This window comes from Aptenodytes forsteri, unplaced genomic scaffold (assembly GCF_000699145.1).
Source record: "Aptenodytes forsteri isolate BGI_AS27 unplaced genomic scaffold, ASM69914v1 Scaffold166, whole genome shotgun sequence".
Classification (NCBI taxonomy): Eukaryota; Metazoa; Chordata; class Aves; order Sphenisciformes; family Spheniscidae; genus Aptenodytes; species Aptenodytes forsteri.
In genome coordinates this window covers 1,203,494-1,223,864 of record NW_008796110.1, presented here as the reverse complement: position 1 = coordinate 1,223,864, position 20,371 = coordinate 1,203,494, and the positions used below count along the sequence as shown (strand labels likewise).

General features: G+C 42.1%; 1 protein-coding gene across 1 annotated transcript; it reads left to right on the top strand.

The window, feature by feature from the left end:
• Nucleotides 1-15,361: 15,361 nt before the first annotated feature.
• LOC103905198 (secreted frizzled-related protein 2) lies at nucleotides 15,362-18,551 on the top strand. Its single transcript, XM_009286781.2, has 4 exons — nucleotides 15,362-15,648; nucleotides 16,196-16,365; nucleotides 17,100-17,192; nucleotides 18,241-18,551. The coding sequence occupies exons 1-4, from the start codon at nucleotides 15,362-15,364 to the stop codon at nucleotides 18,549-18,551; spliced, it is 861 nt and encodes a 286-aa protein (XP_009285056.1).
• The last annotated feature ends 1,820 nt before the right edge of the window (nucleotides 18,552-20,371 follow it).

Here is a 20,371-nt window from a genome sequence, read left to right as displayed (position 1 = left end):
CACCCCCAGCCTACTGGCTGGTGGGGTGGTGTGAGAAGCAGAAAAGGCCTTGACTCTGTGTAAGCACTGCTCAGCAATAACGAAAACATCTCTGTATTATCAACCCTGTTTTCAGCACAAATCCAAAACATAGCCCCATACTAGCTACTATGAAGAAAATTAACTCCATCCCAGCCAAAACCAGCACACCCTGAAAAACCACGTGCCCCCTTGACTGTTTTAGAGCAAGGTTGTCCCCTTAAGTATTAGTCTTCATTGCATTGAAGACTCACTGTTCACAGTGAATTTTGATAACGTGTTGTGGGCCGGATGTGGCTCACAATTTCACTTCTTGATTATTTTCTGGGTTTTTTACAGGATAACACTGGGTGAGTGCTAATGTGTGTCCTGCAAAATGTGTTCAGAAGATCCACTTTGTTCTTGATTTGGAACTACCAGGCATATGAGCATGGTGAGATTCTTTGACCTTCCTACTTTCTGATCTGCTGTTCAAATAGAAATATCAGATGTTTCTGGTCTGCTTCAGCTAAGGTTGTCAGAGAATGAAGCATCTGTTAGATGCTATCATTCAGTGGATCTTGGTATGAAATACTTCTGTAGGGCTTTAGATGGTCCCTGCAGGTACCAGAGAAAGAACAGGGGTTCGTAACACCTGCTGTCTCTGCTGATTAATTCTCCATCTCCTGAATACACTGTAGGGCAACTGGTTGTGTAAGTCAAATAATACCAGAAGCAGTTTCATGGACTACAGCACTTAAAATCTCCTCCTAAGTATTTTTAAGAATTCAGAAGCATGAGTTGAGAAAGATCAAGGGTGGAGGACTTCCATCATACAGATACTCTCTGAAACTTCATGGACTACCAGTTAATGAGCAACTCTTGTGCACAGATTATTTGCAGCCCTCTGGGATAGTAACATAATTATCTAAAAACTGCATTGCCATCTAGCAACCACATGCAGCTCTCGGGCATGGGAACAATGCATGCTTTTTAGCTACCAGGAACAGCATCCCTCTGCAAGGAGATAAGTGGGAACAAGGAAAGTAATTTAAGGATTCATTATTTTTGTCTGCTGCCATCCTGCTCTGCAAACAGAGCTCCTTTACACTTAACCTCATTACATTTCCGTGCTGGAGTTTTCTAGTTCACTCCAAGGTCTGCTTCATCAGTAAGTGACGAGGTGCATTTCCCAGCTAAGTTCGAGTGATCCAGGCATGCAACTCTAAACACCTTTCATTGAAGTATTTTGAATGTGCTGTAATCTTTGAGAGGCAAAAGAGGCGAAATGATGCAACCGGTGAAGCAACCAAATGAAATGTAGTGAAAGAAATTGCTCAGGTCCCATTTGAGAATGCTCTCGGTTTTGCCGTGCCCTGTCCTGAGGGCACGTGCTTGTAGGGAGCAGGAAATGTCTCTAGCTGTGTTTGCATGGTGCCTGCAGCAACGAGGCTCTCATCTGAGTGACACTCGTGATACCAACACAACCAAAGACTGCCACCTAATCCAATTCAGTCTGATATTAATGGGAAACTCATTATTATTATAACAGTAATATTATCACAGGTTATAACAGTAAAATTATACTGCTCAGAAAACCACGAGCATTTAGCCCACTGGGGGCCTGGGCCAAGGCAGCTTTTTTCAGGCATTTTAGAAACCCCATCTGCACATGACAGAGTTCCTGCCACCAAGTAGTACCATTTTGGCATGTGTCCAACCATTTTGCTGTTCCTAGGAAACTCCTTACATTTTTGGGTTTGAGTCAAGTCTGAATTTCCTTTATCATAAAAACAGTAGTGTGCTACTGTAAGGAGAGAAAATATGACTGAGAAGTGTAATCAGAAAAACATTAACCTCGAAAGCAAATCCCTCTCTCAAGATCTAGGATACATTATAAAATAAAGGTCAGTTATAAGGAATCAAAATTGCTACTCAGGAAGAATCCTGAGCCATGGCTGGAGTAACCAAGTGGTTTTGGTTAGAGTTTGAACTCTTAAAAGAATCCCAAGAAGTCTTTTTATTTAATGCAGAAAATTAACATGGTATAAACTTTGAATAAAGAGGAAGCGTGACTGGTGCACACAAAATGTCTGCTAGTCCTGAAGCAGGGCACCTTTTTAAGAACAGGTTTGCATATTGATGAGGGAAGCACAAAACTGCAGGGAACTCCCCAGAAAGTATCCTTCAGAAATGTAGGTTCATCTAGAAACATGTATGTTGTTCCATCTTGCTGGAACAAGATGATCAAATCAGGCAAATGTTTCATTCCATTTAAATTATTACATTAAATGTAAGGCATCTCCAGTGAGTGTGTTAGCTAGGGTTCTTAATTCTGGATTTCCAGGCAAAAATGTAGCTACAGGGAGATTCATCTCATGTATCTGTCCATATCATTACTACTGTCAACACAGTTTACTTAGGTGATCATGAGTTCCCTGTCTATGTGTTTTATTGCATAAGATTTATGTTATTTTTCTTCATGTGGCATCGCTTTCATTGAGGGTAATGACTAAATCTTCTCTAGGAATGTGTTAGGATGTTTTTACTGGAAGAGATTATAGCTCCCGTTCCCCAGCTCTTGCAGAAGGTGGCAACTATGTGATCACTAAGACAAGGCAGAGTGCAGGACATGAAAGCACTGTCTCATGGTTGTGGTATCCAAAATGATCCCCTGTAGAAGCTACAGATCCCTTTCCTCACGTCCGCCAAAGCTGCCTTTAACTGTTCCTTGTGTTTTGGCTGGTTGGCTGGAGACCTTGGCGCCTGCTGCAAGCGGGGAGTGCTCTGGGCTTGCACATGCAAGCCAGTGAGAGCTGTGCGTTGGACACGTGGGCTCTGTGCTAGCAAACTCACCAGGGCTGGGAGTGTTTCCAGGTGCTGAACTTCAGCTGCCTGCTCTGTTAAATTGCTAACACAGTTTTGGCCTGGGGCAGCTGCGGTCTTCCTGCGACTCCCTCAGCACAGCTGAGGAGCTGGCGGTGGCCGGGTGGTGCTCCTAACAGTCAATGGGATGCCGTCAGCTGGCTTTGGAGGGTAAGAGGCTTTCACAGCATGGAGTTGGGCAGTTTCTTGCCAGCTGGACTTCTTAGATCCAGCAGTGCTCCAGGCATGGTTAATTTACTAGCACAGACATGGCCACAGAGCCAACAGTGCCTGGAAAATTGTGCTCACCCCAAACTGATGGGTGTGTATAACTGTAATCTCTTTGTGCTCTAGCCATAAAATAATAAAAATGCAGCCTTTGTGAAGTAGTTGTTTAGGAAAGCGTGATGGTGAGCTCTGCTGTAAGGGTTGTGAGAGCATCCCCAGGGGCTCCCAGAGGTTTGGCTGCTGGGGCTGGGGTCCAGCTCAGAGCCAGTGCAGCCAAGGGTGGCCCCTTCCTCGTGGTGACCCTGGGGAGAGGCTCCCAGACATCATGGGGCCAAACCCTCGCGCAGGGGAGCCTCTTCCAGCTGAGGCTTTTGCCTTGGCCCTGCCTGAGCTGCAGCTCCCGCCACCATGCAGCCGTGTGCCCGGCCATGGGTCCCACCGAGCCACCACCACCCACAGGCTGATGTCTCAACCTGGCCTCTCCCCATCCCCAGGGAGGAGCCCAGTGCTGGGGCTGTCCCCGGCTGCTCCCCCGCCTTCCGCCCTGACCTAGACATGGTTGTTTACATTAAATTAGGGTCAAGTTGAAAAGATTTATTGGCAGTGCTCCAAAATAAAATGGAAATAACACATATTTTCCCCGCCATTTGGCAAATCTACTGTAAGTCGCTGTGAGTCTCTCATTTGTTATTAACAGGATTTTGACCAAGTAAATGTCATGACAACATCATTTGCCCTAATAAAGTTTTTCATACATAGTGCATTTGTGCAAAAGGTAATGATGAGATAGGAAAGAAAATAACTGCAAGAGAGCACAGGTTTCCTCTAAACAAAGAAAAGACTGTACAGGAGGATTTTTCAAAGGCATTACTAGTATCTGAAATAAACAATTGGACTCGTCGGAGAGGTAGAACCACGGAGGTGAGCATATTGTGAATGCTGAGATCAAGTCCTGCCTGCCGGCAGAGCAGGAGGGCTAAGTCACCAGGGACACAAATAAACTCCCTGTCCCATGTCACGTTACAGGCTTTAAACATGACTCCCCTTACAGCTTCTAAACACTCTGTTAATGCTTTACATTAAGGTTGCTGAATTATCAGAACAGGTGTGAAACTATGACTGTATGTAAGCAAGTGACTATCTGGAGACTCTAAAACGAGTGGGATTCTCTTCACAAACAGCTCACTGTAACTATAATTACTATAGCTACTCAGTATTTCCATTTTAAGTCTCTAAAACAGAACATTAACTACTTTTCCTTAGGTTTCTCAATGGATTTTATAGCCTTTTATGCTTTATGGCTGGATTAGTGGTTTTGATCACCTGGATTTGATATGATTAATGTTATGAACTTGCTGCATGTCTTCCAGCTTTTGAATTGCTTTCCATAGCTAGTGTTTGGCACCACTAAAGTACTTTGAGATATAAATTATTTACGTAAAGGGAAAATTCACTTTGCGCCTGTAACCTCAAATCTTAGCAGTGGGGTAAGCATGACCTCCCGTGAGAAAATGTTCAGGAAAGGCCGAAGAGCGGAGCTGAGCCAGCAGAGAGCATCGCTGTGCCCCAAAGATTGACTTGCCTTAATGTGCCAAATTCATACCAGAGGATGCCTGAGGGCTCCCTTAGGGTTAATAAATTCTTCTCTAATATGGTGATGTGACATCATCAGCTGGTTCATACATCCTTTGTGATGAATTAGTAGGTTTACAGAAAACTAAATCTCTTTCTTCTTGTCCAGGAATGCTAGGCCTTAAAAAACACGGGCATGTCGGTAAGGCTGGTTATGAAGAGCCTGAACCAGGAACGGTCCATTCCTCTTGGAAAGGAGAAAAATGAAAACTTGGAAGTAGGCAGAATTTGAAGCAGTAGTTCCCTTCATTTTTCCACGTTAGCTTTATTTACTGAAGCAGTGTTCTTACCAAGTAAATCTAATGCCACTAATCCTCAAAAAAAAGGAATAGCCAAGTGGCCCACGCATGTGGGCACAGACCCATGCTGGCTTCTCCCACTGGAGTGCAGGGAGGGAATGGCTGTGTAAGGACTCCAGTAAGCACAGGGAAAGAAGCTGTCTGTTCACCTTAAAACTTGGCATATGCACCTGCAGCATCCCTTGCTGGAGCCAAGATATTAGGATGAGGATGTTTTACTCAGTCAACCATATGGTAGGGCAAAGTACTTTCCATACCAAATCCTTTTTTAACATCATGTTCCCAAACCAAATATTTGTATGTAATCTCCTGAAAGATGATTCACCAAAAAGAGTGGAATGGGTGGCCTGTTTATGCTGGCCACCTTTGTCAGTCTTGCTTACATCAAGGTATGCCATGAGACCTGCACTGACATCAGTAGGATGTATTGTAACACTCAGCATAAGCAAAACAGGCAGAATCTTGGCTTTCAGGATATAATCATGGGTTATGGAAACTGTCATTGCCTTCCTTGGATACAGGATCAGCCTGTCAATAACTCCAGTACTTCTGTTCTATTTCATAGAATATCAGGAAAAAAAATACTGCTCAGCATAAGTAAGGATGGCAAAATCTCACCCAACTGTTAAAAAAGAAAAAGAAAAGGAAGAGAAATGCAGAGCATTTACTCACAAAACCAAGTGCTCAGGTTACACTCTCTGGATGTATTTTCTAAAAATAGTTTTTTCTCTCACCAAACAAAAAAAGCTCTCCTGCCCTAGTACATTTAACAGTAGTAATGCTGTAGTAGAGATGTAGATATAACAAGGCAAGGCTTATGGGGAGTGGTGATAGCTTTTATCAGACAGACATTACCAGAGGAAAAAAGCTAAAAAAGCTGTCAGGCAAACATGCTCCTTTTAAGGTCTGAAACTAGAGCTGCAATCACAAATCTTTTGTCTCTGGGTGCTCCTGACTCTAATTTCAAAATACCTTCCCCTCTATTTATTTTCTGTGTTTTCCATAATGAAAAGAGCCTCCTGTGGATACAGTTATCAATCTTTGGTCACTGCAACCAGCATGAAGCCCTTAATGCTATTTAGAGAATGAAAATGGTTCCCAACACAAAAAAAATCAGCCTCTCCTGATTAACCTTAGATTTAATTATTTCTCTGGTTCTCCCTCCCTGAGCTTCATAAACTAATTAGAAGTAAACCACAGTTTTAAAGATCGTTTAGGTACTGTTTGATATTGAGCCATTTCTAAATAAGTGCTCTATATTTTTTCCTTATTTATTCAGCTCTTGCTGTTGTGTAGCTATTTAGGATGGATTCATCTCCATTTCATTTCCCGGTAGTGCCACTGGAAGAGGAAGATTGTCCTGGGATGAGGGTAAAGGGCTGTGAAAGCCAAATGACATAACATTTCACAGGCAGGCCACGCGTGGTCTGCATCCAGATTAGCAAATGGGCACTGGAGTCACAGACCCTCTAATCCTGGCCTGCAGGCTGAAGGGCTCTGCCCAGGTATTTAAATCCAAATAGGGTTTAATCATTAGGGTGGAGACTTCTTTATCAGTGAACTTTTCTTTGAGATAGGGTAATAGAAACCACATGTCTTTGATCTCAATAGAGGCAATGTGCGACACAAGCCACAGTGAAAAGGAAGGAACCTGCCATCTGCCCTCTGAAATCTGAGGGACAGAAGGCCCGAAGAAAGAAAAGACTTACTTTCTTCCCCATCTCTTTTAAAGCATGTTGCATCTATGCTTTCTGTTTGAAGACTGATTTTTTTTTTTTAATTGAATCCTCCCCCTTTGCAGAGGATTTAAAGTCTGTTATGAATACCAATGGGGCTGTCCCACAAAATGGAGGAGTGGGGATGGAGCAGTTGATTTGGCTCCCAGGTCTGCTGTGGGAATTGCTATGGCAATATGAATGCTCTCTATAGAAACAATTGCTGAGGTTTTGCAGATTTTGGGGGCCTGGCATCACAGTGTTATGAGACGGCACTATGTAACCCCATTAGGGTGTATAGAAAAAGCTTTAGTAAGTGTATAAGATGCAAAATCTACTTACTTTTACATAACTGTTCTATTAGATGTCTTCTCAGATGGACAAGAAGACTTACAGACTACTTACAGGGAAACCATCCCTTTATGACAACATAGAGAAAATCATAAAGGTTTGATTCAAAAAGAAGTCATGTCTGTTAAGCCATTATCACATTTGACGTCTAGAGCTGCTTGTGATGATCCAGCTAATGCCTGACAGGGTGCTGCTGGTTGCCTGCCACAACGCTGTGGTCCTGCTCTCTCTTGCCTTCACTCCTCACGCAGAGGTGTGATTTGGCTACGCATTTGTAATCGAAACGGGTTACACAAAAGGCCGGTGGCTTGGTTCATTGAAACCTGGGAAATGTTTTGAGCTCCTTGAGAGTTATATGCAAAAGACTGAAGAAAAGTAGGTTAGTGACAGCTGTAATAGCAAATGTGTCTTTTGGTGGAGTAAGAAGGTGCATTAAAGGCTCCAAAAGGCTGTCTTTTGTGGTCATCCTTTTCCAGAAGGTGTGTGTAAGGGAATACCTAAAATGGGGAGAGTGAAAATAAGCAGAGAATATTCAGACCTTCAGCAAGTATCCCTTCCCCTTCGGCCACAGAGCTCAAGTAACAGAAGAGACAAGAACTATTTGCATAGCAGTCAGGTAACAATTATATACCACGCACCTATGAATGGGCACACTCATTTGTGAAGCAGTTACTCTCTTAAGTAATTTGTAATTGCCACAATTAAAAATATATTTTTTTCTGTGAGTCCCCAAACAGTTTTTGAATATTGACTCTATCTATACACACACTTGAGTTCAGAACATAGCTATTTGTTTTAATTAAGCCACCCAAAGTTTAGTATGCACATGTGTACTTGAATGAAAAAGTTTGCAAACGCTTTTAGAAAAAAAAAATCTCTTTCAAAAAATACTCTGACATAGCAACTTAAAAATAAAGGCTAGGATTTATCCAGAAAATATTTTTTCTTTCTGAAATTTTAAAATGTAAATCTACACCCTTAAAAAACAATATGAGTCATGGCTTGGAGAGAAATTTATAACCAAAAAAAGCTACCAGGATTCCAACAACCAGAATCTGAAATTCATGTCCAGGGTGTAACTCTGACTATTTCTCAACAAATCTTTGTTTTAATCTCAGCTCATCAAAAACATTTGCAACAGGAACACTTGTTTTGATTATTTAGCTTTAAATACATTTTCAACGCCTGGAAAGAGATTATATTTTATCATCATTATTCAAGACAAAAATCATGCTAATGCCAGAGGGAATTTTGCTGAGAGAAGATTTGGCCATAATATCTAATTCGGATATTTGAAGCACATTTATTTATTTGTGAAACCTTAAGACATTTTTTAATTTTGCTTATTCAGCAAAGCATTTATGCTGAAGTTTGACTTTTAAACAGATGCTTCAGGTCCGCTGATTACCACGGCATTAAAGCGAAGCGAGCTTGGCCTGCCATGTACTGTTATAATGTCAGATGCTGAGAGCCTTTCCTCCGGGAGTGGCTGGGATACATAGAAGTTAGATGCAAAATGCCGTCAAGCGACTTAAAAGGGATGGGCTCCAGGCATGCTGGAGTCAGCGGAGCACTCACCCACGGTTTTACTTGCTTAACTGATAGAGCTATCTCCAGTGACAGCCAGAAGCCAGACATAATTTTCAAGACTTAATGTGTTTCCGTCTTATCTTGATGATCAGTAGCTGGCTACAGGCCACAGACAAAGAAAGAATCGGGGGGAACAGACAAGATGACCCTGTTTACTTTCTCAGTGGACTACAAATAGTTGGTATGTACTTGCTGTTTACTTGTAGCCCAAACAGTTGTTCCTCTGCCTTCCTATGAAACAGTCTTGAGAAGACTTGTACTCCCTTTTGTTCACAGAGATTTGGAAACGATTCGGGGCGCTCTCCATTTAACCTTGCTTTTTATTTCATTTGCAATTGCTGGTGACAGTGCATAAGAGGGAACTCAGCTACAACAGAAATTTGATAGAGGGAAAACCAGAATCAGCCCAGCTGCCAAAAGACTGCAAAAACTGCTTAAGTCTGAAAGAAACAGGAGCTTTTCTCCAGAGCAAGAATTGTGCCTGAAATATGTGATACTCCATTTGTCAAATGGTCCTTCTTCCACAGAATTAAATCAGAGCAAAACTAAATTGAAACCCAGTAAAACTGACTAAAAACTAAAAAGAAAAATAGGCAGTATTAGCCAAACCAGCAAACCAATACCAACCAAAAAAAACCCCAACCCCTAAGAAGTTTAATTTTTTACCTGGGGGAAAACAGAGAGTAGTGGCTATTACTACTGGCTCGCTGTAGAAGGTGCTCATCTGGTATATGATCAATAGATAGATACATTCTGACAGACTGTATTTTGCTCGCACCTGAAAGTCATCATTTGGAATTTGCTTACCCCTGGAGCAAAAATAACAACACTATTGAGCCTGCTGCGCTGCTTATGACTGAAGAGCAAAATTCCACTTTCTTAACGATAATCATTCCAGCGCTCCTCTCTTCCTTTCGGCCACCATTGAAGCAAACCGCTTCACCCAGCGTTTAACCAATACGGTGTTCACTGAAAGGCCCTGCCGTGCAGCACACAGGATATGGCCTGAATGCAGTTTTGTGAGTGTGCCGCTAGTAAGTCAGCACAGGATTTCAGTTCTTCCCCTAAAATCTCTTTCTGCAACTTGTCCTGCTCTGCAGTGACCAAAATATTGCTGGGCAGGAGACCCGAGAGCTGAAAGGGTCAATGAATATTGCGATGGCAAAGCTCAGAGTTGTATGCCTGCGTTAGCGGCTAGCTGATTAGCACATCATCTAATCTTCCTATGCCCTTTTTCCATCCCTGACTTACCTGGCCTACTTAGGAAATGCTACTTACCCAGTTTTTGTATAGTATTCAGCACCTTGTGCCTTTAAGTGATGCTGTTGGAACCTGTGTGGGTATTTACATGCCTCTTCCCCGCTCTTGTAGCATCTGAATGCTTCATATTCGAATGCATTTAACTTCCAGCACTGTTAATCAGGAGAGTCTATGTGTGGAGGAGTACAATGCAGTGGGGTTAAAGCTTCAACAGGAAGCTTGTGGCAGAGTCAGAAACTAAGTTTGGATCACTCAAAGCATTGACTTTCTCTTTCACTATTAAAACAAACTTTCCTCTCAGTTAATCAATTAACAGTAAAAAGGACAGAGCTCAGCATGCCAGGGCAGTGAACCTTTAACTATTTGCAGTATGGATGTATAAGGAAATACAGTATTTCTGTTCTTCAAAAATTAAAGCAATGCTGAAGTCATTGTGATGAATAAATTAACAAGGCTTTTTCAAAACCACCTATGACTCTTCCTCCACTGTTTTACAGATACCATTCGTGCCTAATTGTTTTTTTAATAAAACAAGGGAAAAGTTATGAAATAAATCCTGCCTCACAGAGTAAGGATGTTGGTCCAGCAAAGCTGTCATCAGAGTGATGACCACCTCTCCCCAGCCTCCTTTTGCGACTCAGGGTGCACAGTTAACAGCTTTGATCCTTGTCTGAGAGCCTTGCATTTCTGCAATTAGACTTCAGATAAAAATTACTCCAGCCGAATATTGCAACAAATGTTTACATTAAAACCAAAAATCCCTACATCTGCTAGTTTGCTCTCAAACCCCTACTTTCTTTGAAGAAAAATTTAGTCCCATTTCTTACTGAGGTCTGATGGGTGGCTCCTGGTTAATCTCTGTCTGTCTCCCTGGTAACAGTCAAAGGAGATGATACAGAGGTGGGCAGGGAGCGAGCCCCAGCTGCTGTTCCTGTTATCAGGGTCCATCAGCAGGTGACCGTTGCTCATCTCCAGGACCAATAAATACAGCCCGTGGCTAAGGGAACAACCACGCAGCTTTCTTCAGAAGTTTCAAAGAGCATTAGCTGGACTCCAGACGTGGAGACGGAAGTTTCTCTAAACCCTCAGGTCTTGTATTTTATGCTGCCCACTCAAAATGTATGCAGACACTGCAATTCTCTTGATAGTGTGCTAAACTAATAATTTTTTTTCATTTTAGACAGTCTTTATTCAAGGAACCTCTACAAGCGAGGTTTGATTATCGTAATCACTACGATTAGAAATATTGAGGCCCCACCAGCTTTTGTGTAATTTGAATGTTTAGCTGGTGTGGCAACAGTAAATCACAGTTTACTCTGTTCCCAAAAGCAAGCTGTGTATATATTTGCCTGATGTTTTTTTCCACACCATGTCAATGAGCAGCTGAGAGTTTGCAAAAAAGGATAATCTATGGCACAGCAATGCGGGTGCTGCACCTCACGTTTCTGCCAAGGAGCCAACATCTGACTGACCTGAAGCATTCTCCAGGCAATGGCAATCTACTTTGCATGTTCATTTTTAATAACTGTTCTGCAAGACTCCTGCTAAAAATGATAAATTATAATGACTTGCTGTCAAACCAAGTTTCAAGGTAGCATCTGCTCATGAAGAACATCAAAATAATTAAGCCTAAACAGAAGCACAGCCAAAGTCATTCCCTTGCTTAAAAGCGGCTTGTGAGCGTAGCAAAAAGAAGTGTCAAATTGGCAAATTCCTTAGTAAATGATTACACTGAAAATGGCACAGGGTAAGGAATTCGACCCAGCTAACATCTTGAACCCAGTGACTGTCAGAAGAGAGAGGAATCAGAAGGTGCCATGAATGACGCTCTTTCCTGACAGAGGATGGCTAGCAGAAATGACTGAATTACAGATAATGCTCTGGCTTCAGATCCAGCCTTGAACCCAATGCAGTCATAGGTGTCAAGCAAAGGCATTTGTGCACATTTTGTTCTCGGAGCCGGTAAGGATCCTTCAGCCCTCAAGCGAGCTCCGTCATTCCTGACAAACATGTAAAGTCTTGCTATTCCCTGGGTGAATGACTACTTCACTCAAAACAGCAAGAAAACAGAAGCAAAGCAGATGGCTTGCCATTCTTCTGATGGCAAAACCATGGAGTTTCCCTCATGCCCTTGAATCCCCTGGGCTCCCTGCTGAAGCACCGTGCCAGATGTGGCCAAGCAGTGGAGTGCAGCTCCTTAACCCTTCCGCATGGTCATGGTCAGGCCCTCAGCCTTCAAAGATGCCACTGTACTCACACAGAGAAAAATTATTTTCTTCAGCATTACAAAATGATGACCCCACCGAAAGTCAGCTCGCCAAAAGCAAAGCATCAAAAGATAGCTGGCCTCCTTTGAGACATATCTGAGGCTAAAAGAAACTTTAAGATACGCGGTGGCTCATAAATGACCTACCCCCTGCGAAGCCCCGGTAGGAAAGAAGACTCAGAGGTACACAATTATTTATTTCAAGACAGTTTCTATGGAGACTAAGTTTGTCAGGAGAGGTATTAGCTCTCATTAGATCAGCTTCGTCTCACACGCTCTCATTATGCCTGTCTCTCTTCTGTCCATCAATGGTGGCCCAGAAAGAGCTCTCAAAATCAGACCTGCTGTACCACAGCCCAGCACGCCGGGTCCCGGGTACAGCCGGAGCTCGGCCCAGCACAGGCCTAGCACGGGGCAGTTTGCAAGGCACTCCGCAGTGGGAAGGGGCAGAGCAAGCCCCCTCGGTGGCACTGTGGGGCCATTCTTGTTCTTGCAGAGCAGCGCTGGCACAGCTAGTGACTCAGTAACCCCTCATTATCTGGAGTAACAGAGTTGACTCAGGTTTTAGGATGAATCAAGGGTTTTTTTGTAGATTGCGAGACAGTCACAGAGAAAAACATCTAAATAATTGAGAGACCAAATACTCTTTCTTAACATCTATTTTGTATCACTCAGAAATGTGCATGTAATACCGTGCCCCACAGGCAACAGAAGGGCTTCCTTCACCAGAGATCTTGCCACCTACTTTCAGATAACAACCAGATGAGAAAAGTACTATGGAAGAATACTATTGGGGCCAGAGAGGAATTTGATTAATTTCATAAAATTATGGGGTGACTTGGTAAAGACATCAGCAACATGGATGGATGCAGAAGCCTGATGGATAAGGGGGACACTCATACATGGAGTCCAGTTTCACTCGAGTTGCTGAATGCCGAAGTGACGCTCAGGTGAGAGACATCAGGGTGTCTGCAAGAAGTCTGGAGCCTGTGTGAGCTGAGCTCTGCGCACTGGGCAGCTGTGCCTGTGCATGGGAGGTGAGGCTTACGGCTTTGCTCTGAGAGCGCGTGAGAGCCAGATGATACCAGGGAGCCGTTCAAAGAGGCTCCGCAGTTGGCTTCGTGTGCGGGTCTGCCCTCTTCCCTGTGCTGAGGAGCTTTGTGCTGTCGTTTCGTTGCAAAATGGTACCAAGAGCAGCTATGCGGAAGTGCGGCCCCCAGGGATGCCTGCATATACTTAGCAAGAACGGAACTTTTACTGAGTTTTAGTAAGGCTCTTCACCTTCTTATGGAATACATAGAGCACCTGGCAAGGTGTCCAGTCCCGAAACCAGGACACAAGGGGATGCTACCATGAGGTGGTGCTTCATCAGGCCTAAATCAGCCTGGTTCAGTATTCGGTTCCTCTGCTTTGAAGTGAGATAACAGATACAGAGGAAACACATTTATTGGAAAAAACACAGAGCTAGCAACAAAACATGAAAAGAAAACCTGACAATTCTTTTAAATATGTCTTTAGTTCCTGGAACCTTGCATGCTGTCATTTTTTTCTGACTTATTTAAACAGATACTGTAATTTCCCCAGTAGCTTAGAGTAAAGAAGACAGCTAAGGAGGAATCAGTGACGGTTTGTCATTGATTTCAAAGATGCTAGGATTAATAATCTAACATTTAGGTATAAACATGTAAATGTTATGTAGCACATTGTCTAAATGTGCTACATCTAGGTATAAGCCCAAAAAGCTGCTGTTTCTGAAAAATTTATTTCAATCATCAGTAACGCTAGCTGATACACTGTTATGAACATGCTTATTTTAGCCTAATAATCAAGCCAAATATTTTACAGTAGATCCACCTACATATTATTAATATCTAAACATTTCTGCTAATAAATCATGTAATAAGAAATGGAAAAAAATTAACACCCATAACTAATTGGAAAAATGTTTTCATCAAATTAAAAATTTCCACAAAATATTTTGTTTAGATCTTCAACTCTTTTAACTAATAATCTGACTTTTCTATTCATAATAGGTAAGCCACACATTACTCAGACCCTCTGTCACCTTAACTGATTCCCCAACTTCTCTATAGCGACGAGCTGTTTATCAGTACTATACTAGAACAGCAATGAAGTACTCAGTCAGTAATTCTGTTAACTTTTAACTTAAGAAATTGAATACTATTTTTTTGTGCTACAAACAGAAAAAGTACACATTTGGTATCATTTGCTTTCATACAGCTTCATGTAATTACAATTTATTAATAAATAGGTGAAACGCTGCATTATTTGAGCAATTTTAGGTGTAGCCAGGTTCATTTGAAATAATAAAAATGTTTCTCCATATGTGTAACTGCCTTTTCACTCTGAATAAATACTGATAGCCACAATAGTCCTACAACATTAAATCCACCACTGAACCTGAATGATGAAATGAAAGATCCGAGCTCTGTAGCCATCCGATAAGCACATACTCCAATCAGTAAAACAATTCTGTATTTTCGGGTGTCTATTAAAATTAATAGAAATTGGGACCTTTAGCATGTCACAGGACAGGGATCCAAATTTCCAGATAAAATACTTGGTTAATAGCGGGAGGCTGCCTCTTTTATAGTGCTTGACCAAATAAAGAAAGTACCTCTTCTACATTGTAAAACAGTGGAAGAGACACGAGCAATTAGCACAAGCAAAACATTTTCACTTGATAAGTCAATCTGGGCTGTTTTTTCTGCCCCGTCAGCAGTGTCTGAAAACAAAGGAGACACAGCAGCCCCAGGAGACAGCTTGTCTGCCCAACCGTTTTTCTGGGGGATCTCTTAATTTGTTTTAGAAAGCACACAGAAGACCTTCTAGGTGTCAAAATTTAATATGCCACATAGCACGCTGCAGCAACTGACACCGTGGGACACGTGAAAGGCTACACCAAATCAGTGTCTTTAGGGAACATACTTCTATACTTTGTCTCCACCTCCCTGGTTATCACAACAATCCCTTGAATAGGCAATAAGACCTGGTCTTGTCTTGAGTGATTTGATAAGCAGTTGATAACCAATGGTTTATTAAGCTCTTGGGGTATATAAGCCACAAGGTTTTCAGCATGCCCCTGCGCTTGGGGGGTTTGGCAGCTCCCTGCTCAGCAGCTCGGGAGTTACTGGAAGATGTTCTTGACTGCAAAAGTACTTGTTTTTGCTCTGAGTGGTCTCCTAAGAGTGGCAACAGGCTTTGACATTGGATTATCCACGAAATGTGTAGTGATACCCAAGGAGATGGACATGTGCCACAAGATTGGGTACTCCGAAATGAGGCTTCCCAACCTGATGGGACACACAAGCATGGCAGAGGTTATCCTAAAGTCCACCACCTGGCAGCACCTTGCGCACACGGGCTGTCACCCTCACGTGAGGACATTCCTGTGCTCCCTGTTTGCACCCATCTGTTTAGATACGTAAGTACCACAGCACAGTACAAAACTCCAGCCTTTATTTGCCAGAACAGGGATCAAATGAAATGCGTGTTTATCATAATCTAAAGGTGATCTCCACATTATCTGAAATAATTCTGCTAACTTTTTCATATCCATTGGAAAGAAAAGTACTGAAAACATGTTCCACTTCAACTTTAGTTTGCTTTGGGGAAATGAATGCTGTTGTCAAAGAATACCATGTTTTATTTTGTTACAGTTGAAATTTTATTCTTGTTAATTTAGGGTTGAAGCACCTATTACAAATAGAATCAGGCTCTTGCTGAATCTTTTCTCAGGTTGTAATAAAAGCATTTTTAAAACTGTGACTTAATCCTGTAAGCACAGTCCGGTCCATATACAGACCACTTGCATAGTTTGCACAGCTGCCACTTCTAGAACTGTATTATTGTTGAAGGATGTTAAATATCAGCGAAGATGATGTACTTTGCACAGAAATCACTGTTGCAATAGTTTCTGTTATCACTGCATGAGTTTAACTGATTCAGCCTGGTATTTCCTCCGGCAACAGGTTTATCCATCCTTGTAGGAGTATGTGTGTTGCCGTCCGTGACAGCTGCGCCCCCGTGCTCGCCTGTCACGGGCACCCCTGGCCTGACAGTCTGGACTGCGATCGATTCCCTGCGGATGAGGACATGTGCCTGGCATCTCTTACAAAGGAATATAAACACTTGCACAAAGGTAGCTGGAAGATGGCAGAGAGGAGGGTGGCCGTATTCTGTGTTCCTGGGAATCATGGAGATACAATGGACACCATTCCCAGCCTGTGATTTTGTAAACGGAGTCGTGTCTATCCATACTGCTTCACGCTGTTTGTCCAGATGGCAGGGGAAAGTGCTAGTACTTGCAGTGTAAGCTGCAGCAGACCTCAGATGGTGTAAATCAGCACTGCTTCAATAAAATAAAGTGTAGATAGTCTACGCTTAGATAGAGGAGGAAGGGGATTATCACCCTGCACACAACTATGGGCAGTATCATACCCACGACAGCACACTGTATTTGATTTATTTTGAGGTCTCTTATTAATGGCCTTTATCACGGATAAATGGCACACCCGAACTCATATTCACAATCCCAGAGCAGCTGAACGCAGGATCACTGATAGAACCATCCACCTAACCCCTTCCCTACCCACCTTAGCCATAGTAAAAACAATACTGATTTGATGCTGTATTTGATGCTGATAATTGAGTTTGTCAGTCTGAACAAGGACTGAATGGGCATGGAAAATTAAACTCCTTTTCATCCCTAGCCATGTTTTCAGAGAAGTGGGTAGACTTTTACGTTATCACTGACCAATTGTGTATTTTCTCTGTCATCCCTGTGGTTAAACAGTGGGCGCTCAGCTTTGACAGCAGAAAATTAATACAAAAGCTTCTAAAAGATAACAATGAAACTTTGTCATTTCTTACCAGTCCTACCAAAGCCTGCCTGCCAGGCCTGCCCAACAGTGGAGGAATTCTTTACGCACAAAAGAGTTCTCGAAGTTTTCTGTGACAATAACTTTGGTAAGTCCTTGCTAATATGGCTGCTATTAAAGAGACTAACAGCTCTCCTTCTAAAATGCTTTAAAATTGGGATTAGAATATTTGACAGTTTCTGCTGGGATTTCAAAGTTTTAATCCTAAGAGTTTGGCTGCTGACTTAACTTCAGTTGTTTATTAGAATATGTTCTTTCTAATCAAAATATAAGGAGGATTTATTTTGCATTAAAGTTTTATTAATGATCTATTGTATAACCAAATAGCTCTTCTGTTCTTGTCTAGTTGGCTACATTGTAGTACAACGTGCTTTATAGAAACTATTTCTGGCAAAAGCAGCCAAATAAGCAGGTTTGCCTTTTATTAGTGGTTAAACCCAAAGTAAAGCTTTTGTCGTTTCACCAGTGAATGGCATGTCCTTGTTACTTGTGTGCATGAGTTGTTCGTGATACATAGCTTACTGAAAAGGAGACTCAGAAAATCGTATCAGTAAAAGAAATTCTTACCTCGTGTTGCCTTATTGGAGTGACAGGCAATACTTTTGAGTTTGTCCTAGAAACTTCCTGCAAAGCCCTTTGAAGTCAGTGCAAAGACTCTCAACGACTTCGGCTGGCTTTAGATCAGGGAGTATAGAGGAATTTCATGCTAAGAAGTGTTGGTGGAGTCAAGCGGGGTAGGTAGATGCCTACAATGAAAAGGGTGGTATCAGCAAGTGTTACTAGCTATTTTTGCTGAGGGGTTCATAACATGGACAAAGTAAGTTTCAGGAGAATTGCTTGGGCAAGCTGGGCAGCCTCAGCCAAGAGCTTACAATATCCAATGATCCACAAAGTCTAACATACATGGTGATGGTAAAAATACATTATTCACCTTTGTGAAAAAATTCTCTACTACATAACCGTTATTTTTAAAAAATATTTTAAAATGAATACTGCTGCTGGAGAAGGCCTTGCCATACTCTTATCAGCATAAATTATTATAGTATTTTTAAGGAATCGTCCTGCTTTCATTGGTGGTGTTTATTTCTGCATTTGAGTAAAGAGAGTGACTTACATGTTTCCTTTTTTTTCCTTAGCAGTGAAAGTAAAGCTGTCCAAAAAAAGAACAGTATTTGGTGACCAAGAGTATAACATTGAATGCCAAGTGGAATTCATTACCCAGGGCTCACTCTTGCCTTACGAAACTCAGAGTATGATACAACAGTGGCTGCTTATCAATGAAAACTGTACGCAGAAGATGACTCCGACCCATCGTCCCATGGTGTATCTCCTTGTGGGGAATATTGAAGAGGGTATCATTTTAGTAAACCAGGTTTATCGTTGGCAGAGGAGGGACTCCCAGCTGACTTTGGCCACTCAGAAGTGGAGATACCATAAATGCTTGTAAATAGTTATCATATTATTTGTAAAAAGATGATTGTAGTTCTCATGCCAAACCTATCTTGTAAATAGGAATGTACTATAAGTGGAATGTAAAGTCTTAATTTCCTTTTAAATTGTATTATAAGTTGAACTTAAACCCAGGTGTTATCAGGCCTCCTTTCTGTAGGGTTCCAGATACTCACATCAAGTTTGAACTTGGCCAAGCATGTATAAATGTTTATTTGAGTTATTGCAAAAGTATTTTGTAATATGTGCAAAAACTGGCATAAAACAGTTTTAATCCAGCTGACTACCTTTAATGTATTTTTCTATACCGCCCACTCTGCCATTTTCTCAACTTACCTAAACTTTCCCTTGCTTAATGTTTCATTAATCCACCTCATTTTCTCCAGAGTATTTTAAAAGAAGGCAGCCCTCTGCTGGTCGCTTTTGCTGGAATCAAAGTGGAATAAACAGCAATAAGTAACTGCAAGCACGATATGGTTGGCCCCAGCTACAAGATTTAGTTACTGGGCGTCATTGTACAATTAGAGAGCTGACAGCATCTCAGTGGTAACACCTGAGAGCATAGGCTAAATGCAGTTTTTGAAACTTTTTATTCCTGCATGACCATCTTGAACGTAACACGGTTCAACTGGAATCCAAATCAGGCTGCCCCTACTGAAAGGTCCCTTTTCATTTTCAGACACATTAAAAAAGCCAACGCAGAATCTTTACCAGTTGTCTAAGTGGACTGCAGGGAACTAATGGAGTGATAATATTCAAGAAAAGCAAAATATTAGTGGCCATGTGATTAGCATCCTCATTGTCAGTGCAATACACTGACATTAAAAACCACATGAAGATGAACAGAACTTGACTAAATTTTAGTTTTATAAGTATGTATAATAGACCCAAGAACAGGTAATTGATAATACATAAATTAGAGGCTATTTCAGTAACACAGTGTCTATTATGGTCGTATTTTCTTGAAGCAAATATGGGAAAAGTTTATGGTCAGTAGCTTTCTAGAAGTCCCATCTGTAATGATCTGGGTTCCTGGTAAGTCCCCCGTAAGTGCAGGTTTGTATGCATGCCCCTAATGACACCTGCTCCATCCCCTTCTACCATGAACTGGAAAAATAGTAGAAACGGAGAGGAAAAAAATGAAACGACCTATATTCAGTTTATATTGTGTAACGAAGTCACTGCTTAGAAAAAAGTAGGTTGTTCAAAAGCTCAGTTCATTTGATCCTGCTGAGTCTGTACTGGTCCCTGCAGGAAAACTGGTAAATATTTAAAGCAGCCTGTCATTGCTTTACACATGCCAGCTGCTCCAGGGGGGCTCCGAGGGAGGCTCCCCCAGGGCCACGTCCAGCCCGGCGGCGAGCGACCCGCTCACGGCATGCAGGGTAGGCATCAGCACCTGGGCTTGGTGTGAAGGGATACGGCATCTGCCGAGAGCGAGATTCTTGTTACTCTGCAAAAATGAAGGAGTAATCATTTTAGTCCAAATTTTTATTTCATTTTTCTGTACATTAGAGGATACCATGCAGTCCAGGGTTGTGGGGTTTTTTGCTCTTGGATTTGTTAGATACTGAAAACGCAACAATACCTGTGGTTGAACTACCCTTGGCATGAAAATATAATTCAAACTGTCAGGCCTACTTCAGAGAGCTCTGGCAGAACAGAAGTTTTTCTTTGTATGTACTTCAATGCCAGCCGTTGTACACCAGTGAACTGTACAGCGGCACTAGTGCCGGCGAAAATTAAATTCAGGAGTTTAAATTCCACTCCCGCCGGGCCGCCGGCCGCGCTCGGGGCCGGCCGCGGGGCGGGGATTCC